At 38.7% G+C, this 24,207-nt stretch overlaps 2 protein-coding genes across 3 annotated transcripts; one reads left to right on the top strand and one right to left on the bottom strand.

Moving 5' to 3' along the window:
- Positions 1 to 1,546: 1,546 nt before the first annotated feature.
- Positions 1,547 to 23,416, top strand: Gas8 (Growth arrest specific protein 8). Of its 2 annotated transcripts, none has more exons than XM_069505909.1 (10): positions 1,547 to 1,566; positions 17,302 to 17,341; positions 17,896 to 18,249; positions 18,812 to 18,938; positions 19,183 to 19,394; positions 19,912 to 20,099; positions 20,410 to 20,528; positions 21,024 to 21,135; positions 21,991 to 22,133; positions 23,268 to 23,416. In XM_069505909.1, the coding sequence occupies exons 3-10, from the start codon at positions 17,928 to 17,930 to the stop codon at positions 23,350 to 23,352; spliced, it is 1,308 nt and encodes a 435-aa protein (XP_069362010.1). In that variant the 5' UTR covers positions 1,547 to 1,566; positions 17,302 to 17,341; positions 17,896 to 17,927; the 3' UTR covers positions 23,353 to 23,416. The 2 variants fall into 2 exon arrangements, with proteins under 2 accessions (XP_069362010.1, XP_034835930.1); XM_034980039.2 differs by lacking the exon at positions 1,547 to 1,566 and adding an exon at positions 16,593 to 16,717.
- Positions 12,826 to 15,920, bottom strand: LOC117992265 (uncharacterized). The gene is made up of 4 exons (XM_034979927.2): positions 15,600 to 15,920; positions 14,592 to 14,708; positions 13,776 to 13,880; positions 12,826 to 13,038 (listed from the first exon to the last, which is right to left on the bottom strand). Exons 1-4 carry the CDS (start codon positions 15,834 to 15,836, stop codon positions 12,826 to 12,828), a joined length of 672 nt encoding a protein of 223 aa, XP_034835818.1. The 5' UTR covers positions 15,837 to 15,920.
- Positions 23,417 to 24,207: the final 791 nt, after the last annotated feature.

Genomic DNA, 24,207 nt, shown 5'->3' with positions numbered 1-24,207 from the left:
TCTTTCTTTCTTTCACTGAAAGCTGAGAAGCTACCGGCTTAGTAACTAAGAACTTGATAAACCAAAGCCGACCTTATCTCTATTACGCTAAGGCTTAACTGTACAAGTACTTGTCCATTACACTTTGATCTATCAATTTTATTACAGTTAGCCTTAGAGTAATAGAGATAAGGTCCTCTTTGGTTTTTCAATCGTCGTGAAATGTTTTTGATTAACTGGACTGTGGCAAACTATCCGTGCAGGCGTCCACTATAGTTTGACCTATGTCAATGATCATTATAATTAAACTTTGCTGCTATGAACTTAAGGTTGTGATTAGGTACTTCACGATATTCATGAAAGTAAAATTGGTTTTATTTTAGTGAATATGCGCGCGCTAGCTATACAGACGGTATTGATACGGCAGCTAGCTTAGTTACTACTACGGAAACCGCTGCGCTTTGCGCATATTAAATTCGTTGAAACACAACTCTGATACCGATATTCGGCAACGGTTATCAATATTGGTATTGAAACTAAATAACTATTGATTAACCGTTGCCAGAAATAGCCAATAACGCCCATCTTTACTAGCTACACGTATTCTAGCACTTCAACTATGCACTAATCCATTACCTAACGGCTAACACTAATTCACTCCGTCAACGCAGCGTAGGCCCGAAATTGCCGAAATCAATCATGACGCACTATGTTCGCTTCTAATATCACTTAAACACGCTACCCCGCTCCAAATGGGAAGCCTTAATAATATTCCTGTTCGGTCAAAGAGTATGCGATTACATGATAATAATTATAGATGGGACAAACGCAATAATATATAACCCGGTAAAGCTAAGTTTGCAACTCGCGTCGATTAAAAATTTAAAAAAAATTAAAAACTCAACAAGTGGCAGACAAAAATTCGTAGTAAGTACGTATTATAAAAATATAAAATATAAAAATACGTATACGAATTTTAATCTGCCACTTGTTGAGTTTTTAATTTTTTTTAATTTTTTAATCGAGTTGCAATCGAGCTTTACCGGGTAGTACCTACCTTGAAAGGGAAAACCCCAATGATGTACAAAGAGCAGTCTATCTATGTGCTGCCTAATGCCTATAGACAATAATATGATCTACTGTTATAAATTAGCTAGCTTATGCTCGGGACTTCGTCCGCGTGGACTACATATGTTTCAAACCTCCATTTAACCCACTTAGGAGGAGAATTTCGAAAAATCCTTTTCGAAATTCTCCAGACAGACAGACGGACGGACGGACGGACAGACAGACAGACAGAACGAATCTATAAGGGTTCCGTTTTTTGCTATTTGGCTACAATATAATGTGCAAAGAAGCTCAGTAATGTAATCGAAGTTTGCTGCCCATGTTTTGAAATGGCCGAACTTTATTACCCACCTGGTTAGTTTGAGTAAAGAGTAAACTGTCTTCGCTGTATCTAATCTATGAGATGTAAACTCATCGTCTGATTGTAGTACAGTAGGCGCTGGACATTCAATATCGATGCAAATGTCTCGTGAGGGCACGTTTTACATTTGGTTATTAATGCGTGTCATTTTATATCACGTATGTAGGTACGTACAAAATAATTAAACACACAAGTACTATAATAAAGGTACGAATATTTTATAAGTTAATCAATAAGTCAGAACATTATGTCTGTTAGTTTAAAAAAACATAAAATGAGAGAGAGGCAGGTGAAAGTTACAAGAATTCTGGATTTCCAACATGTGTAGATTAAAAAAAGTTGTCTATGCAGCAAAAACTTGTGGACTAAGAGCCAGCGCGTGCCAGACCTTCGTTATCTAAATATATAAAAGGAAAAGGTGACTGACTGACTGACTGATCTATCAACGCACAGCTCAAACCACTGGACGGATCGGGCTGAAATTTGGCATGCAGATAGCTATTATGACGTAGGCATCCGCTAAGAAAGGATTTTTGAAAATTGAACCCCTAAGGGGGTGAAAAAGGGGTTTGAAATTTGTGTAGTCCACGCGGACGAAGTCGCGAGCATAAGCTAGTTTTATATAAGCTGAAAGTTTGTCTGCGTATTGTCCCCTACACTGAGAGGAACGTTTGTTTGGATCATGGTGACTTTGGCAGATAACAGGTAATAAAGGTGTACAAATTACAAAATCTTAAGTCAAAGTACCTACCTATAAAGTATATTTTTTTATATTTTACAAATAAAATACAAATACAAATCGTTTATTTGCCGATTGTGGGTAGGTATGTTAATTACAATTGTTTTTCTTCGGAATAGTATTAGAAATCACGTCATGCATTGCCAGAGACTTGGTATCATGACAACCCACCCTTAAACTTCTACAATACGCAGAGAAACTTTCAGCTTTTATAAAATAACGGTCTGGCACGCGCCGGCTCTCTCTCTCTCTCTCTCTCTCTCTCTATTAGTGTACCTATAACATGTCATTAAAATGTTTTCTTTTATACTGATCGGAAAACTAGTAGCAGTAATAATCTAATATTATATGGATTTCATTAAGTATTGAAAATTCGTTAAAAAAATTACGGTAACACAAGGGACTTTATCATTTTTTTATTGAATTGCCCATCAAATTAACAGTAGATACCCGTGATAAATTCCCTTTCATTCGAAATGCAAAAAACTTAAATCCTATTAAAAATTAATTTGGCCGCAAAATATTAATATTAATAAACTTTTCCCGTGAACGTCGGTTCAAGGTGCGCGCCACGTTCGACCTGCGATTTATCAAAAGGCTAATAATTATTTGACACGTGTCATGAACACGGTGGTTTTTTGACTAGTCATCCCTTGTGGGAATCTTGTAATGAGCTTTTTAAGTAGAAACCTATTCTTCACAAGGTTTTGCATAATATTATGTATATGTAATGACAAGACCTAATACTAATTACAATTTAAAGCTTCTCTAACAGTAATATGTGATATTTTAAATATATACCTACTTACTTGAATTTTTGTAATTGTTAACATATAATAAGTTTGAAATATTACATATTAATTATTGTATGCTATACTTTCCAATCTTGAACTGAAATTGTAACTTTAAATAACTATGTATCGAAGTTAAGAATGACACAATATTATGATTTATATATAACTAGCTGATACCCGCGACTTCGTACGCGTGAAGTTAGGTTTTCAGAAATCCTGTGAGAACTCTTTGATTTTCCGGGATCAAAAGTAGCCTATGTCCTTCCCCGGGTTGAATTTTCAAAAATCCTTTCTAAGCGGATGCCTACGTCATAATAGCTATCTGCATGCCAAATTTCAGCCCGATCCGTCCAGTAGTTTGAGCTGTGCGTTGATAGATCAGTCAGTCAGTCAGTCACCTTTTCATTTTATATATTTAGATGTAAGATGTACAAATGTTATATTTTGCAATGCCCTGACGGGGCTTCATGTTGTTATGTTGTAATATTGTAATATTATATAAATAAAAATAAAATAAAAAAATAAAATCATTTTATTTCAGGTCTGAGACCCATATAAAAACATGTTGATAATAATTAAAAATTAATATAGTAAGACATGAATGCAAATAAAGAATAAAGAAAGAATATTATTTAACTATAAAAAAGAGACATGCTAAATAATTGTACTACATAATATTGATCTACAAATTTTGATACCCAGTTCTTAAATAATCATGAGTGTAAAAGTTACCAGAGTTACCGTTCTTGAAAAATATGTAGACAGTTATTGGAAATTCAACATGAACTGATAGTCTACAAATTTATATTTTATTGACATTTACTTAGTTTGTGTCATAAAAATTCTGTTGGTGATGATTCTGCTGTTCTTTTATATCTAAATAAAATTATAAAAATTAATTCGTAATAACATAAAATAACATTTCGTTTTAACAATACTTACAAAACAAACCTTAGTGGTTAATTTTTTTTTAGTTATCATTTGTGGGTTCATAGAAGCAATTATTTATAGGATAGTAAATACCAGCTCATTAAAAACAAGTTTCCCTGTCATGCCCCTATCTATTACAAATCCAATCGGAACAAATAATGCACAAAAACTATACGTAATCATATCCTAATAACCATATTTAAGAATTTATTCCGAACCAACGCTTTTGATTTTTTCACTACCGCCACGTGACTTGCACGCGCCGTGCGCTGAAGACGCCATCTTGGAAAAGCGTAACCAATGTAAAATGAGACCTGTTTTAATAAGGTTTCGTATTCAGATGGGTGTTTATATAAATTAGTCGTATTAACGGTCATTATTTCAAACGTTTGAATTTTGAATTCAGTCGTACGTGGACGACAACTTTTTTACTACAATCGTTCATGTTTAAAATAAGTTCTAAAGCCACACAAATAAGATCGTTAGTGATAGTAAAATTGGGATCTAAGTAATTTGATGTACGAAAGAAAATAAAGATTGGTTTGCACCAAACAATAGGGAAATTTGTTTAGAATGTGGTTATAGGAAGGATCGTAATTTCTTGTATTGTGAATGTTTGAAGGCGTATATATTTCGGTTGTTTAGGGAGTTGATGACAAAGGCGTCTTTACTTGAATAAATAGAGGGTGTCCATGCAAGCTGTTATAAGCTATGATTACCCTCTAATTATTTCACCATCCAAAATACATATTATTACACAACGCTACTGATTTTTGAGTTTTATTATTATTTCTTCATAGATATATCTTGTTTCACAATTTACAACTTTATGATTTCATGAGGTTTCCAGTATTATAATTATTATTTTCACGTAAGTTTGCCTATTTACTAAACTGATTTATATAACATAGCATCTATAGAGGAAAAAACTGACATGACAACGTACAGTTGAAGCTGCTGAGTAGTTTGATAATTTACAATATAAAAGGAAGAAGAAAGGATTTTCAAAAATATTACCTGAGCAAAGCCGGGACAGTTTAGCTCGTAATGATAAAATTCAACTTTTTAAAATTAAACTGACAGCTTAACCTTGTTAGATGGATTTGCTTTGTAAAGGCTCATTTAGTTTCAATTACGTTCACAATAAAAAGTAAATATCTTAGCAAAAAAAATATTGTTTAAAAAATTGACAAGACGAGAAATTTTATTAGGTAAGTACCTAAGTATTCTTAGAAAAAGTTAGCGATGTAAAATTAGTATTAGTGGTGTAACATAGAGTAACTCTACAAATTAATTATTGCTAAAACACGGATCCCCGTTCGAAAAGAATTAAAAAAACACCCCCTGTACATGTGACACCCTGTCATCAAATATCAATTCTACCCGCATTAATTTCGGTCCGCAAAAATCATAATCAGCATAACACCAACCAGACATGTCAAAAAAATAAAAAAAAAACAATGACAAGATGGGTATTGACTTGACCAACATCGCTTGGTCCCTGGACATAAAGCAGCTACGTCTTTCTTTTCAATCAGGGAAATAAGGCATAGTCACATGAAGCAAGTAAGAGTGTGACTTAGTTAGGTCAGTGTCCCGCGTGCGTGGATCTTAGAATAGCAGCACAGGCAAGTGACAGTGTGGACGCCCAAAATTTGTTAGCCTGTATGGTGTTAAGCGAGGATGAGTGGTACAGATATACAGTCAGATGCTGAGACCATAATGATGAGAAGGGAGGACAGAGAAAAGCAAAACAAAGGAGAGAGAGCAACCAGATGGTCAGCACGAAGTAATGTAATACGGTTCCGTGCTGATCTCGCAGAGGGAGAGGTTCTTTTAGTCCGTGCGAGTCGGATACGCCCTTCCTCCTTCTAGGAAAAAAAAAATTACATCGAAAAGCCAGCTCTTTGAGTGATACCTGCCCTCACCAGTTGAACCATTGCTGGCTCACTACTGAGCACGGGTCACCTATCAGATTGACAAGGGTTTGGCTATAGCTCAACTCACTGGCCAAGTGCGGATTGGCAGAATTTACACGCCTTATGGAGAACTCTCTGGCTGAACTGGCTTGAGGTGATGATGAGACTTTGCTGTAAAATAGGTTTCTAGGTGCACTCCTACAATTGGGTATTTGACTTCATTAAAAATAAATTATTTCACAGGATTTATTAAATAATGGTCTCCAAAATACGTAAAATCCACGTCATTTGTTAGTTCTAAGTGTAATAAGTACTTAATAACCATTTTAAATTATTATTAACTAGCTTATGCTCGCGACTTCGTCCGCGTGGACTACACAAATTTCAAACCCCTATTTCACCCCCTTAGGGGTTGAATTTTCAATAATCCTTTCTTAGCGGATGCCTACGTCGTAATAGCTATCTGCATGCCAAATTTCAGCCCGATCCGTCCAATAGTTTGAGCTGTGCGTTGATAGATCACTCAGTCAGTCAGTCAGTCACCTTGTCTTTTTATATATTTAGATTAAACTAAAAAGTACGTCATTATGATGTGACGTCACATTCCAGTATTTTATACAATATCGCATACTAAGAGCGCGTTTTGACATTTGATAAAAAGTTACTGATTTGATTAGTTGTCAAATACCGTATTACTGAGTACAAAATATTCTGTTATCTAAGTATGTCTACATAGTCTTCGCGCTCTTGGCTATGCTCTATGAGTGGTATAACCACGGTATAACTGTGCTTATGAAAAGAATAGAACAGGATAGAATAGAACAGAATAGAATAGAATTTATTTTATTCATGTAGACTTATTACAAGTGCTTTTGCATCGTTAACTAGTTTAATTTACCTTATGATCAACCTTAGCAACTTGCTTGCCAACTCGCTTCGTATGCCCTTAGCCTAAGCCCTAAAGGTACCACGTTATTATGGTGACTGATTAATGGTTCGGGAGCGAGCGCAAAATTTAATCTTTCACACAAAAAGTATTGAATGGAGCGGGACAAAAAGAGTCGAGTGATAAATGGACCAGTCGGGTCATCTTGGGTGCCTAGCTGCCTAGGTCCTTGATTCTTAACAGACACGCTAATAAAACCTAAAAGATCTAAGTTCGCGACATATACTTACTTTGTACTTATTATAAATGCGACAGTGTGTCTGTCTGTCTGCTAGCTTTTCACGGACCAACAGCTTGAAATGAAATTTGGTACAGAGTTAGCTTACATCCCGGGGAAGGACATTTATGTTACTTTTTATCCCGGAAAATTAAAGAATTCCCACGGGATTTTAAAAAAAAACCTAAATCCACGCGAATGAATTCTCGGGTATCATTTAGTTTTAGTATAATATGCTGGTCCCTCTGGCGCAGTGGTAAGCGCTGTGGTCTTATAAGCCGGGGGCCCGTGGCTAGTTAACACCCTACCGGCAAAGGATTTATCGTTCCAGTACGATGCCGAAACCAAAGAGGTGTGGGTTTAATAAAAACTGCCATACCCCATCCAGGTTAGCCCGCTTCTAGCTTAGACTGCATCGTCACTTACCACTCGAAGTCGTTCGCAGTCAAAGGCTACCTTGTAATCGAATAAAAATAAAAATAAAATTGGGTTGCCTGTGGACGTGGTACATTTTATCATATATACCTAAGTCGGTAAGTAGATGCATATTGCATATTATTATCGTGTACTATAACACTTTTTTAGGGTTCCGTAACTCAAAAAGAAATAAAGAACCCTTATAGAATCACTCTGTTGTCTGTCTGTCCGTATGTTCATCGTGTCTGTCAAGACAACCTATATAGGGTACTTCCCGTTGACCTAGAATCATGAAATTTGGTAGATTTAGGTAGATAGGTCCTATAGCACAAGTAAAGGAATAAATCCAAAAACCGTGAATTTATGGTTGTAACCATAAATTCACGGTTTTTGGATTGTATAAAAAATATTTTCATATGTTCCTGAACAAATATATTAAGTACCTACGATTATAGAGTGCCCTCGAAAAAAAAATTTCAAAATATCTTCAATGTACAGAATTTGACCTGTTACAGTTTTATTATAAGTATGATTTTCAATTTTCAAAGTTAGATAACTATACCAAGTATAATATAGTAAGAGAAAATAGCCTATACTCAGTGGCGTGCAGCTCATAGAGGCATAAACGCACTGCTTACCCTCATAGTAATAAGTCAATGCTTATTTTTCATTTTAACCTGCCGTAAAATAAGTTCATACCTAAATGCATACCCTGCCTTGAACTGCTGTGCACGCCACTGCCTATACTATATAGGTTTTGATTCCCTTGACGGGTCTTGACTCTTGACAGGCATAAGTACAGGTCAGCCAACAGGCAGACAAAAAAGTGATCCGATAAGTGTTCCTTCTTTCACGTGAGATACGGAACCCTAAAAAGGTACAAAACTCAGAATGATAAACTATGAGGTTGTCAATACAGTCTGGATTAAACCTAGCTAATGTGCTCTGCCAAGTGAAAACCCTTTGATGTGAACGTTCATTGATTGACGACCGTCTTGTATAAGTCCCGCAAATTGCTATTGCGCTGGAACCATGTCTCATCAACATCGAAATGACGTTATTTTGACGTCAGTCGAAGACTATGTAAATAATAAGATAGCTTGGATTTGACTCGCTCCAGCAATGCCCGTGCATCTGCCACGCTGGTCATGTGCGGATTGGCAGACTTCATACACCTTTGAGAACATTATGTAGAACTTTCGCTGTTAAAACAAGTGATTGATATTTTAATTGGTTAACTTGCATAACTCCGAAAAGTTAGAGCCGAGAGGTGCGTACCCGGGATCGAACCCTCGACCTCTTGAATAGGATGCGGGCGTGTTAACCACTCGCCTAAGTAAGAGTGAAAAGGGTTTTGGCCATAGTCTACCACGCCTGGCCAAGTGCGGATTGGCAGACTTCACACACCTTTGAGAACATTATGGACAACTCTCAGGCATTCAGGTTTCCTCACGTTTTCCTTTAATTACTTAAAACGCACATAACTCCGACAAGTTAGAGATGCGTGCTCGGGATCGAACCCCCGACCTCCGATTAGAAGGCTAACGTCCTAACCACTAGGCTATCACAGCTTACAAAGACATTAATGGGTAATTCATTGACTGCAATTTTCGCTCCGGTACCAACATCAATTTCATACGAGCCCATCCGACTTCCAGGCTATAATTTGACCAGAACATCCAACAAAAGACACGTGGCCAAAAAACTTGTGGTAAATAACCCTCTTACTGGCTGTAATTACTGTATAATACACAACTTGTGATGGATGGCTGCACGCCTATCCGTTTTGTAAGGTAATCGGAGTTTAGGGTTAGCCACCCTTTGGGAACTTCTTCGGAGCTGATTTGATTTTGTGATAAAATAAATATGTATAGCCGCATCGGTCATTCGTGACGGGGATATTGAAGATTATGACCTCTTTTAATATTCTTTATTCATAGATTTGATTCAAAACATGAAGTAAGTTTCTTGTCTTTGTACGTTCTTGTCCAAAATTGAAGCTAATGTAATAATATTAGGATAGAATAGAATAGAATGGAATATAATGGAATGGAATGGAATAGAATATATTTTTATTTAGGTAAACTTTTACAAGTGCTTTTGAATCGTCAACTAGTTTAATTTACCACTGGTTCGGAATGCCGTTTTATACCGAGTAGAACCAGCAAGAAACTCGGCGGTTGCTCTTTTCAAGTGATCAATTTACAATATTATTGTACCATACTGTACCAATTTCGAGAAAGAGGTCAGCCGCCGAATTCAACTCGGCTGGGCAGCGTTCAGGAAGCTTCGAGATGTCTTCTTGTCCAAAATTCCTCAGTGCTTGAAGACCAAAGTCTTCGAACAGTGCGTGTTGCCAGTGATGACATATGGATCCGAGACATGGTTGCTAACTATGGGCCTCATAAGAAGGCTCAAAGTGACAGCGGGCGAGTGACATTAACCGATATAGCTCAACGGGTTGCGACTTGCGAAGCTGAAATGGCAATGGGCAGGGCACATAGTTCATAAAACCGATAGACATTGGGGTCCCAGGGTGCTGGAATGGCGACCTCGCACCGGAAGACGCAGCGTCGGAAGACTGACGTCCGCGTGGACTACACAAATTTCAAACCCCTATTTAACCCCTTTATGGGTTGAATTTTCAAAAACCTGTTTCTTAGCGGATGCCTACGTCATAAATAGCTGCATCTGCAATCTGCATGCCAAATTTCAGCCCGATCCGTCCAGTAAGTATTTGAGCTGTGCGTTGATAAATCAGTCAGTCAGTCACCCTTTCCTTTTAGATTTTGAAAACAAACTTACAGAGAACTCTCAGGTATACAGGTTTCCTCACTATATTTTCCTTCACCGTAAAAGCGTTAGTAGGTACTATGATTTATTCTGTGTTTTTTTTAAGAATATTAGCCATGTTAAATGACTAATATTCCCCTTTCCTCTCCAACTAAGCGTCAAGCTTGTGCTAGGAGTAGGTACGACAATAGTGCAACGGGCGGGGTTTGAACCGGCGACCTTTCGGTTTTCAGTCCACTCCTTTACCGGTTGAGCTATTGAGGCTCAAAGCAAAGCAGGGTTAAAGCAAGTGATGTTCAATTTTAGCGTTTAAACTATTGTGAGTGATTTCCATTATATAACCCATTATATATTATATTATTATAAATATGATCTCTTAACAGCTATAGTCTCGTTTTTAGTTGACGTTAGTCCGACTAGTTTCGAACCCATCCGGGGGGAGTCAGTTCGCGCACTCGTCGCGGTTAAGACTGTCTTAAGGTGACGCAGGACGGTCGACCGAAATTGGCAGCGCACGTGGGTAATATGTTTGCTTTTCACTTGACATTGTATGAGAAAGTTGAGAGGCACGATGATTTTCACTGAAATCAAGCGCGCGAAAATGGTTTAGGAAAAGTATTTTTGAGAAAAAACTGCTGAATTTTTGTTTGCAAAGTAAAGTTATTTTAATTAATGAATAAATAAACAACGTCTAATGATAAATTGTTTTAGAATTTTCATATCCCTAATCTTATTTATTTACGCCCAAAGTTGTCATTAATTTAGTGTTAAAATAGGAATCTTTTGAGCCTCGTAACTTTTAAATTAATATTTTTTTCAATATTTTATATATCAATAAACCTAGATAATGACGAGATAAATCGATATAATTCTTAGTTTTGTGCGTACAATATCGAATATTGTTGTATTTTCCCTCCTACGTTTGTATGGAGAAAGCACCGAACTGAGCTACCTTAAGCGCGACGCGTGCGCGACTAAATACCTACGTGAGTATAGCTGTTGAGAGATATTTTATATGATCTTTAATTAGTTAAAACGCACATTACTCCGAAAAGTTACTGCATTACGTATCTTCCTCTTATTAATAATTTGCTCTGTATTACACAATTATAATTACACCCCGACTTATTTATTGGACACCCCGCGGTTACAGATCAAAGCGTCCAAAACACCCAATAACCAAATCCTTATCCCTTATCATTGTCTCCATTAAAGCATTTATTACTCACACAATAAAGTTGAAAATCCTATGACGCGATCGTCGGACGACTAAGTTGGTAGCGATGTGTGGTTTTAAATTAATATCTGTCGGATTTTCGCTACTTATGAGCATTTGACGCCGAAAGTGTGGTTAAGGCCTTTGAGGATTAAGTACTAACTGTACAGGGTGTTATATTTCCTATAATCTCTACCAAGTTGCATTAAATAACAGTTATATACATGACATATTATGGCATCCTTTTGCGCAGTAGTGAGGTACCGTGTTCGATTTCCGGCCTGGGAAACTCCAGGTGATAATGCTATGCAATATGTTACTCTGGCGTAAATTAAGCTTTAAAACATGTGACTGACGCTAAAGGTCAACGAACGTTGCGTAAGTAGGCCACTCGGAGTCTATGCCGCGTCGTAGGTGGCGCATCCCTAGTTTCGCACGCTATCCATAATGTGGATTTGAAAAATACTAAATCACTAAAACTACAAAATGAGGCAAATTAATGGTTACTGGTATTGGATTGTGTTTACATAGTAGCAGTGGCGTGCACAGACTTTTAAGCCAGGGTAGGCATTAGTTAGGTAGGAACCTGTTTACTGGCAGGTCATAATGCAAAATATGCATTGAGCTATTACAACTGAGGTACGCAGTGTATTTATGCCTCTATGACCTGCACGCCAGTGCGTAGTAGGTATAACAGTAACGCTAAGTTTCTGCTAGCGTTAACGGTGCGCGATTGCCGTAGAATAACAGCTACAATGTCACCGATTCTAAGCACAACCTAATTTTAGAGTATTCGCACCCTCTTCTTACTATTGCAATATGAAAAGGACAGAAGCAGTTTGACATTTCTAAATTTAATTTTTAGATGGTAAACCCCGTGATTTTAGCACGCACTCGCGAACCTACTGTTTAAATTTGTATTGTGCACTAAAATTTAGAGTCTTTAAATGTGAAAGTCATGTTCCGTTCCTTTTTTAGCATTAGTAAAAAGAAAAGGATGCAGATACTCTAAATTTAGTTTAGAGAGAGACTAGAGAATCGGGGCCAGTCACGATCGCAATCACCTCTGATTGGTTGTCGCTCCCTTACTATTGGCTACAATGCATTGTTGCAACAAGAGTACCATAAATTCAGCCAATCACAACAATTGCGATTGAAATAATGATTGATGCAGTTTTCTCGCAATCGAGTAGCTGTAGGGCGATTGTCTAAAACCTGCATCAATCATTATTACAATCTCAATTGTTCTGATTGGCTGAATTTGTACGATACTTGTTGAAACAGTGCATTGTAGCCAATAGTGATCGAGCGTTAACCAATCAGATATGATTGCATTCTCCCGCAATCGCGCAGCTGGTTACACCATGTTTATCTCGTTGCAATCAAAAGCAAGACGAAACAAACTCATAATTTATTTACATACAAAAAAAAACACACAGTAGATATTTATACGTCCAAATTACACCTGTCTTCTTCCGTCACGTCCCATAGAACTCGGCTTCTGGTGTTGGTTTCCTCGACTCCATCAGTTTCACCAAAATCTAATGGTTCATCATCATCATCGAGCAATGACGTCATGGAGAGGAGAGTGGAGGCTGTGTAGCTGGTTAGATCGCCTGCGTCACCACTTTCTGGCTGATTTCGCGCTGCTCCTAGAGTCTGGAAACCAGTAATAATATTAGGATAGAAAAGAATAGAATGGAATATAATGGAATGGAATGGAAAAGAATATATTTTTATTTAGGTAAACTTTTACAAGTGCTTTTGAATCGTCAACTAGTTTAATTTACCACTGGTTCGGAATGCCGTTTTATACCGACTAGAACCAGCAAGAAACTCGGCGGTTGCTCTTTTCAAGTGATCAATTTACAGTATTATTGTACCATACTGTACCAATTTCGAGAAAGAGGTCAGCCGCCGAATTCAACTCGGCTGGGCAGCGTTCAGGAAGCTTCGAGATGTCTTCTTGTCCAAAATTCCTCAGTGCTTGAAGACCAAAGTCTTCAAAGAGTGCGTGTTGCCAGTGATGACATATGGATCCGAGACATGGTCGCTAACTACTTATATGAGCCTCATAAGAAAGCTCAGAGTCACTCAGCGGGCGATGGAGAGAGCTATGCTTGGGATTTCTCTACGTGATCAAATCAGAAATGAGGAGATCCGTGGGAGAACTAGAGTAACCGACTCGAAGCTTCTTGAACGCTGCCCAACCGAGTTGTGAAGTAATGAACTGGATGGATTGGGCTGCAGTTATTATGACGTAGACATCCGCTAAGAAAGGGTTTTGTAAAGTTTTTGTTAAGGGGGTAAATTAGGGGTTTGAAATTTGTGTAGTCCATGCGGACGAAGTTGCGGGCTAAGCTAAAGAAGCCTAAGAATAAAACAAGGATGCTTACGTCTATAATAGCCATGTGTAGAATCGGCACCTCCAACTTGTAAGGCTTGATCTCCTGCGGCTCCTCATCTAAATACGAGTATTCGTCCGACAAGTGCATGTTCAACTGAAAATAATAATTTATTGCTTAATAGATGACGCCGACGACTTAGATTTTCCGGAATAAAAAGTAGCCTATGTCCTTCCCCGGGATGCAAACTATATTATCTGTACCAAATTTCGCCAAAATCGGTTGAACGGATGGATTTAAAAACCCGTGGGTACTTTTGACAGGACAAAAAGTAGCCTCTCCTTAGTAGCCCGTCCCCGGGATGCAAGCTATCTCTACCAAATTGCGTGTAAACCTTTAAAAGTGCTTTACAAATCCCGTGGGATCACCACGATTTAAGAATGCAATTTCTCACAGCATCAGGGCTGAGGAGTTAGTTCCTAGAGTTCAATCCAATTTTTTTATGGGACAATGTCGATTTAGTTATGGTACAGTTCAAATAACCATAAAATGAGCTTAATTTGGGATAGTTATTTCGAAATTACAGACAGACACTTCATTTTTATTTATTAGTATAGAATATTGATTTGTATGGTGGACAGTTGGAAATTTTCACTATTTGTTGTAATAGCGGCAATAGATATACCTACTCTGTGAAAATTTCAATCCATGAGATACAATCGCTGAAATACAGCAAGACGGACGGGCAGACGAACGAACGGCCAACGAAGGCGTAATAGGGTCCCTTCGGGTACAGAAGGAACTTTAATAAGCTTATTAGGGTTCCTTCCGTAGAAAAGCTTTTCTACATTGTATAAAAGTTTGTACCCGTCTCAGCCGCCATTTGTCAAGGAACTCGTTGGTCTGCCGCAACGCCTCCCGACTGTCCTTCAGCAGCTCATCTATCCTGTCCTTGGAACGAAGGTGCTTGTATTTATTTAAAAACTGAAAAATATAAAATAATAGCTGATGCCCGCGACTTCGTCCGCGATCTCTTTGACTTTCCGGGATAAAAAGTAGCTTATGTCACTCTCCAGGTCTCTATCTATACCCATGCAAAAAATCACGTCAGTCCGTTTCACCGTTGCGACGTGATTGAAGGACAAACCAACAAACCAACAAACCAATAAACCAACAAACAGACACACATTCGCATTTATAGGTAATAGTATAAAATAAAATATTTTATCATCATCATCATCATCATCATCATCATCATCATCATCATCATCATTGCCGGCCCAATACAAATCAAGCACCTCTTTTCAGAATGAGACGAGGTTCGTGATTAGTGAGGACGAAGAGTGACTCCTGCATATTTAGTAGTGGGGGGAGGGGGGGGGGGGGGGGGGGGGTGGTGAATATCGCATGCTGCTTGTTGTACCTGGTTGTAACATATCTACAGATGTCTGTTTTAGATTACGGCGAATTAAGCTTTTTGTCCAAAGCTTTCAAAGACCTCTCCTGAGAAGTTTTTCAAATCATCATCATTATCTACTGATAGACGTCCACGGCTGGACAAAGGTCTCTTGTAGGGACTTTCACATGCCACGGTCTTGCGCCGCCGCTATCCAGCGGCTCCCTGCGACTCATTTGATGTCCTCTGCCCACCTAGTGGGGGGTCTTCCGACGCTGCATTTTTCGGTGCGAGGCCGCCATTCTAACACCTTGGGACCCCAACGTCAAACTGTTTTTCAAACTGTGTGCCCTGGTCCCTGCCCATTGCCACTAAAGCTACGCAACCCGCTGAATTATGTTCTCAGCTTCTTAAGAAAGCTCAAAGTCACTCAGCGGGAGATGGAGAGAAGATCCGTAGGAGAACCAGAGTAAACTTACCATTACCGTTAAACCAAGAAATATGATTTCAGTGACCAAAACCGACAAGTTGACAGTATCCTCTGATGCCTGGGCTTGTTTTTCCTCTTCCCATATAGATCTTTGAATAAAATTAATCAATTGATCCATAAGCTTTTGGAAGAAATCCACAAAACCGTTACCCAAGAAGTAATCGATGACGACCAGAGCCAAGAAGGTAAAACAATACATGGTGGTGCTGAGGAAATTACTTATCATTTTGATCCTTCGAACCAAGTGTTAAAATATGTACGCTCTTCAGTCGGGCATGGTCATTTTGGTCTATTTTCTTTTAAAGGTACCCACACAAAATTTTGAAATAGAATTTTTTCCGAAACAGACAGTTGAGATTGCAATGTAATGACATTTGCGAAAACCAAAGACAACATCTTACCTGACACCTGACCCACCTTACAGTCCGTTCACTATAACTTTTCCCCTGCCGTCAATGTTGGCACCATTGCTTTGTTTGCTTTATTCCTTTGATCATCTTAGGGTTTATTACTGTGTAATTTGCAATGGTGCCAACATAACGTCAGGGGAAAAGTTATGGTGAACGGACTGTTCATGCACCCGACTCATACCCGACCATACCCATAGAGATAGCCAAAACCCTAAACCACAACAGTCCAAAACCGTTAACTAAAAAAGGAATATAAAGCCTGACCAGTAAAATAAAAGCCTTCGACGTTAGTGAAATCAATCGGTAAGAAGCTAAAAACTATTTAATCGATTAAAGGTACAAGTCTACCAATCCGCACATGGCCAGCGTGGTAGACTATGGCCAAAACCTTTGAGAGGAGACCCGTGCTCTGTAGTGAGCCGGCGTTGATTATGATGATGATGAATCGATTAAATAGTTTTTAGCTTCTTATCGATTATTTTTTTATCTTTCAGTTATCTTCGTTATCAGCAGTTGTCAATGAAATAATTCCATAAACAATAGCGATTACTATGGTTACTAAAAGTCAAGTGTCCTTTTCTTAGCAACGCTTGTTTATTTTGGTAATATTGTTGGCGCTTCATTTAATTTTGTTGGTTTTGATTTACAGAAAATTATAATTAGTGTACAAGGAAGTAATAAACCTTAGCCCAAAATGGTAAGTTATTGAATTTACAGTTTCTCAAATAATCGCCTAGATATCTACATACAATTATTGTCATACGAATTTATTTTGTGGGTACCGAATATCGATGTAATGTGGGCATTTGTGGGTGATTTTCATTTCAGTGTTTAGTACGTGACAGGTCGACATGGCAATCGGGTTGGGGACTGGTACTGGTTAGTCCGCTCGCCCCCGAGACCGTGGTGTGAGCCCACGTCCGGGTGATGTTAGAAATCGGGGACCTCGTCTGTAAAAAGCTGTAAAAAGGTTGACTTGTGTAGCCCTACGAGATAGGGTGCATTGTCGGTCATGATTTGGTCGTTAGTTTGGTTGGTAAGGACATGCTTAGGGCGCCTTTTATCGTGGGGGGGGGGGGAAGGTTATCTGCAACATCTCTGCTTCTTATTCCTTATTGCTGAGAGTCGTGGCATAGTTAGCGACAGGTCAAGATGGCTATCGAGGTAGGCATGAGGCGAGGGGACGCCTTTACCTTTTTTTGATAAGTAAATCATTTATAAAACCACATGCAAAACCATACCTACCAAATGCCTACCAAATAATCTTTGTTAACATTTCAGCCACCAAAAGGAGGAAAAGGTGGTGGCAAAAAGGCTGCTGGTAAGTTATCTTGATAATAGAATCCTTTCGGATTAATTCATTTATCAATCAAGAACGGATCGATTTGAATGACCGTGTACAAAAATTAAAAAAATATATATCAACCCATCGCCGGCCCACTACTGAGAGCGGGTCTTCTTTCAGATTAAGAAGGACTTAGGCCATAGTCATGTGTAGGCCACTAAGTCCGGATTGGCAGACTTCTCACTTCACACACCTCTGAGAACATTATGGAGAACTTTCAGGAATACAGGTTCCCTCATGATGGTTTCCTTCACCGTTAAAGGCTAAAGAAAATAATATTTAAGTAATTGCTGAAACGTACATAGCTCCGAAAGATTAGAGGTGTGTGCCTGACCTCCCGAAAAGGAGGCGAACATCTTAACCACTAGCAGGTACCTACGTAGTATTTTTAAATATAGTCTATGCTACCAAGCTATCATGGTACCTAGTATTGGCTTGCATTGTACAATATTTGGATTCAAGCATTGAAATATCATAGGTGCCAGGTAAATTCAGGTTTTATCTCATTCAATGTTTCATAAAATTTTCAGCCATCATCATAGATGGGGTAGATACATCAGAAATGAACCGGGAGAAGCTGGAACAATTCACGTTAAAAGTCAAAGAAGAACTGGACAAGGAGAGAGAAGAGAGAAACTACTTCCAATTAGAAAGGGACAAGATACGCACATTCTGGGAAATAACTCGGCAACAATTAGAGGAAGCTAAAGCGGAGTTGAGGAATAGAGAAAGAGCCACAGAAGAAGCTCAAGAAGAGAACGAGGCTCTGTTGGAAACGGAGAAGCAGAAAATCAAGCATTTGAAGTATGAGCAGCAGGCTGCTTGCGCTGCTTTAAGGGCGGAGAACTTGGTAGCATTGAAAGCAGCGAAAGAAGAACACACAGGTATTTTATATTCTTTATCCCGATTCGCTAACCCGTCCCGGCGGCGTTCAACTGTAATTTTTGAAAATCTATGACATTCTAAGTATCCTGAAAAAGTTACTTTACGATTTTTGACCGAAAGCCCAAATACTAATTTATATGGATACAACTTTTTTTTTAATGATTTTCTAGTTTAGTGATGATGCAGTCTAAGGAGGAACTCGCTTACCTATAAGATACCGATTCAGTCTTGGCTTGAAGGTAACATATTAAAGTTGGACGGGAAATCTGGTGCCGGAAGGACCTTCCATATCATAGCGGTTCGAATTAGAAATAGGAGGCAAATCGTTTCGAGCCTACGTATCCGTGGTATTTCGACTACATATTATTACAAATATTGTACGGGTGCAGACTGCAGACCTTTACGATGCCTTGCGGTACGATCAATAGTGGAAAGGTGAAAGAGGAATCGGGTCAAAAAGTAAATTGCGAGTACCTTGGAGGGATATAATAACTTCAAAAAATTATGTAAATGAACAAAACAAACTAAGTATAGGAAATACACAACTGATTTATGCCACAGAACAAGAATTGGAACTTCTAAATGACAAGAGAGCTCTACGTCAAGAAATGAGAGAGAAGACATTGGCAGCCCAAGATGAGCTGAGAAGAGCAAAGTTGATCCATGCGGAGGAACTATCAAAAACTAGGTCTGTAAAAAAAATTATTGTAGATTGTAAGCATACCTTATTCAAGGTAATTTCTATTTTGACCGATGACGATGGTTTTTCAAAGAACCTCATTCCTGAACTGATCTCGTAGAAATTCTCAGAGTAACTCTACGTGATCAATTTAATAGAAAGCTTTGTCCATCACCCGCTGAGTGTCTAAGATTTTTTATTAAACCCATAATTAAACTAATGAAACAATAATTTAAACTTTAATCTATTACAGGTCTGTATTCGAAGAGAAAGCCCGTCAAATCGAAGATAAAGCGGAGAAGAAATTACAGGAGACCAAAATAGAGTTAACGGTGAAGCATAGAACAGAAATAAGCGAAGTAGAGGAGAGGAAGAACAAGCAGCTTTCTGAACTGATCGCGCATCACGAGCGAGCCTTCTCGGATCTGAAGAATTATTACAACGACATCACTTTGAATAACTTGGGTATGAACGAGTATCTTTAGTATCATAGTCATCATCAATATTTATCATGATGACGTAACAATATTTTAAGACGGTAAAATGAGATGCTGGGTTCAATTAATTTTGCACGCCATGCTTGGCAGGATATGTGACTGATTACCTAATTTTTAAGACCCCATGTAAATAATATACATGTACCTACAATATCTGAGCAAAACAAACAAATGATTATGATTATTATCAATCCATCGCCGGCTCACTACAGAGCTCCGGTCTCCTATTAGAGAGATAAGGGCTTTGGCCATAGTCTACCACGCTGGCCAAGTACGGATTGGCAGACTTCACACACCTTTGAGAACATTATGTTAACACGCAAGTTTCCTGACGATGTTTTCCTTTAACGTTATACAAATGATATTTGATTACATAACTCCGAAAATTTTCAGATTTTCCCCCTTACGTGTGCTATAAGACCTACTTACCTGCCCACTAGGTTTCTTGAGGTCACAATATTATCACATGAATTTGTATTTTCAAGGTCTTATAAGCAGTTTGAAACAGCAAATGGAGGACATGCAGAAAGTAAAAGAACGAGCCGAGAAGGTAGCCAAGGACGCTGTGGCTGAATCGAAGAGTTTGAGAGAACCTCTAGAAGCTGCCATCGTTGATAATAAAGAACTGAAGAGGCAGATGTCCAACTATGATAGGAATAAGGCAGCTTTAGCGGTAAGATTCTTCTTTATACTTAATTTCAGGGGTGGATCTACGTATATAAGGGCTTTTTAGGCTGCAGGTCAGGGCCCCGTATAAAGGGCCCCCAGCCCCATTGAAGACAAAATGAACAGTATTATTGGCACTGATTTGGGTGGCAACTAAATTTTATACCTCTACAAATCGGGCTTGGCGATATGTAAGACAGGAGATACAAAACACATGAGAGTAGAAGAGTATACAAATATGACTAAGCATTACTTTAAATCAGAAAGAAGTCATCCTTTCTCCAGCAAACTTTGCATTTAATGAATATAATTTTCAGGCGAAAACAAAGCAACTGGCATCATTGGAGCAGCAATTTGAAGTGCTGAAATGGGAATATGAGGTGCTGCAAGTTAGATTCGATCGCATCCTGAAGGAAAGAGATGAACTCAAATTGAGGTTAGTTTATGTCCTCTCATCCCCCCTCTCTCTCTCCATCTCTCTCTCTCACAATATCTCTCTCTCTCAATCCCTCTCTCGCTCTCTCTCTCTCTCTCCCTCTCTCTCACGGCGAAAACAAAGCAACTGGCGTCTTTGGAGCAGCAGTGCGAAGTGCTCAAGTGGGAGGACGAGGTGCTGAAAGTTACATTCAAGTGTTGAGGACAATACGCAGAGAAACTTTCAGCTTTTATAAAATAACACTCTGGCACGCGCTGGCTCTTAATCCATATAGCATGCCAGCCACGACACGAATTTTACTTGTGGCTCTGTGATTGGCATAACGCGTCGTGGTCGTTTTCATAAGAATCATTAACACGATATTATGGGCGTCGTGACTTATTTGCGTTATTGCCAACGCCTTGTGAGCTGTTTTTTCGCTTAATGAGCGTTTTCGGTCTTTGAGCATAACATTAGATATAATATTAAATAATAGTATATTCATTCTGTTTGTAGGTTCTCTAGAGCAGTACTAGAAGTACAACAAAGGGCGTCCCTGAAAACCGCGCTCCTTGAAGCGAAGCTGAAAAGTTTTCAAGGTCGCGACTTAAACCCCAGGGAAATTCATGTGAGTTAATTTATAGGATTTCGTACCTCAAAAGGAAAAAAAGGATCCCTTTTAGGATCACTTCGTTGTCTCTCTATCTGTCTGTCCGTCTGTTGTGTCTGTATTGAAAACCTATGGGGTACCTACATACTTCCCGTTGACCTAGAATCATGAGGTAGGTAAGTCTTATAGCACAAGTTAAGGGAAAAATCCGAAAACCGTGAATTTTTTCTTTGTGATATAACCACAAATTTGTGGTTATATCCCAAAGAAAAAATTTCAAAGTAAGATAACTATACTTATACCAAGCAAGGAATCATAATATGAAAGGGGCTTTACAGCATAACAGTTTTTGTTTTATCGTACAAAATGTTGAAAAAATACCTGAGTACGGAACCCTCAGTGCCCGAGTCTGAGTCCAGGTTAGCCCGCTTCCATCTTAGACTGCATCATCACTTACTACCAGGTGAGATTGCAGTCAAGAGCTAACTTGTACCTATCTGAATAAAAATAAAAATAAAAAAACACTATGCTCAAGACTGGCACCTAAAGTCACGATGTTTGACAGTTTTAAATGCAACTATTTTATGCCCGTAGAACCCCTATTTTACCCCCTTAGGGGTTGAGTTTTCAAAAATCCTTTCTTAGCGGATGTCTACGTCATAATAGAAGTTATCTGTCCGGTAGTTTGAGCTGTGCGCTGATAGATCAGTCAGTCAGTCACCTTTTCGTTTTATATACCTATTTAGATTAAGTTTGTCTGTCCTTTTCTTATTACATTGGTAAGAAAAAAATGCGAATAGGTAGGTACCTAGGTACTCAGTTGCCATCGGAATTAGTACCAAATAATTAAATTATTTTCCTCATACTTTTCAGGAGCTGTTAAAAATGAAAGACAACCAAGTAGAGGATTTGCGATACGAAGCTGCCCGTCTGAGGAAAGCTCATGATGACCTTCTCGCCACGTACGAAGCCAAGTTGACCAAACTGGGTGTCCCACTCGAAGAACTGGGATTCAAGTACGAACTTTTTATTTTTCATCAGCATCATCATCAACCGATAGACGTCCACGCTGGATATAGATCTCTTGTAGGGACTTCCACACGCCACTGTCTTCAGAATCCAGCGGCTCTCTGTGAGTCGCTTGATGACGTCCGTCCATCTAGTGGAGGTCTTTCAACGCTGCGCCTTCTGGTGCGAGGTCGCCAAGTCAGCATCTTAGGACCTCAATTATCGGTTTTTTGAACTATGTGCCCTGCCCATTGACACTTCCCTGCCCATTGACACTTCAGCTCTGCAGCTTTTTATTTCAGCTCTACCTATTAGTAACACGTGGAACTATTTTAAAATAGCTTTTAAACAGCGCCATCTATTCGAAACTGATTAAACTGAAACGCTTAATAGAGAGGCGGCACCTATGAGTGATTGCTCGAATTACAATGCAAAGATTTAAAAGGTAGTACATGAGCCTTTCAATAGATGGCGTTTACATTATACTAAACCTGAAGCGAATTCTCGAAAGATGCAAAGATTAGCTAAAATGCAAAGATTCACGAGGTAGTACAAAAGATTTTTCACTAGATGGCGTCTTTTTATAATTTTAAGTAAACCTACACTCAAGACGTATTACCATAGAGCAGAAACAAAGAGGAGATGTTGTATTAAGATTTCCCTATGAAATATCGAGTGACATTTTGCGGGGTGAGGGGTTGTGGAACGCCGCCCACTTCTCAATTTTCCATCTGCGGGTTAGTAGCAAAACTACTCGCTTAGCGACCTAACATCGATATATTGATGTCACTACATAGTTCAGCTATCTCACACTAGATGTCAATAATCTAGAACTATTTTAATAATTACGTATAAAATTACTTACAAATGAAATGTGATACCATTCATAGCATCAGAACGTCTGTCTGAATAACTTTGACACGATAAAACACAACACTTCATCCTTTTGTTCTTAAAAACGCGAAAACACACCGATAATACGAGTCTCAATATATGTGAACCTGACGAACGCAGACAGCATACTAACTAAGGCCCCGCCCACAGTGATGACGTCAGGACCTAGTTGAAAATCACAGTGCACAGTTGCTTAGGCCAACTCCTCTTTGTTTCTGCTCTATGCGTATTACATTCTATTTTTTCAGGCCACTAAAAGCCGTCGCCGTGGCAGGTCTGTCTCCAGTGGTTGGCCAGGGTCCGGCTGGATTGGTTGCAAAGGATCAGATTTAGGCACAACGCACACCGGCTAAATGAAGTGAAGACGATACCGCAGCTTCTTTTTAGGGTTCCGTACCTCGAAAGGAAATCGGAACCCTTATAGGATCACTTTGTTGTGCAGAGCAAAGCAAAGAGCTTTACCTGTGCATTCTAAAACAGATTTTTATTTATTTTTGTGCATCATAGTTTTTGACTTTTCGTGCAAAATATCAAAAACATACGACTGTAGTACGGAACCCTCGGTGCGCGAGCCTGACTCGCACTTGGCCAGTTTTTTTATAACAATTCTATACTGCAGAGCAGACGGGTTGGTATTTAACAAAGTTGCAAATCATCGGCTTTTATCTTATTTATCATTATTATCTTATTCCTTACAATATACATTATTATATAAATATTCTATAGGCAAATTATTATGAAAAATAAAGAATTTATTATGAATTTTCAGGTACTTTGTTTTAATATTCTCAAAAAAATAGATAAGTACTTACCTAGAAAAACAAAACTTGTTTCGCACAGTGCTTATCCATGACTTCATTATCATGAATCCTTCGCCCGCTTACTAATGAGCACGGGTCTCCTCTTAGAATGAGAAGGGTCTGGCCCATAGTCTACCACGCTGACTAAGGCTGAGATCTATAGAGCGCACTTTGACTTTGCTCAGGATAAAAACTTAAAAGAGACAGATTTATGTGAGAGATAATATTATACCTCTGTCTCGTTTTAACTCTGTCTTAAGTCTAAGCTAATAAGCTAAATTCGCGCTATAGATTTCACCCTAAGTGCGGATTGGGGCAGACTTCACACACCTTTGAGAACATTATGGAGAACTCTCGGCAATTAAATACTTGTTTTAACAGCGAAGGA

The sequence above is a fragment of the Maniola hyperantus genome, chromosome 21, assembly GCF_902806685.2.
Source record: "Maniola hyperantus chromosome 21, iAphHyp1.2, whole genome shotgun sequence".
NCBI classification, from domain to species: domain Eukaryota; kingdom Metazoa; phylum Arthropoda; class Insecta; order Lepidoptera; family Nymphalidae; genus Maniola; species Maniola hyperantus.
This window is presented reverse-complemented; position numbering and strand designations above follow the sequence as displayed.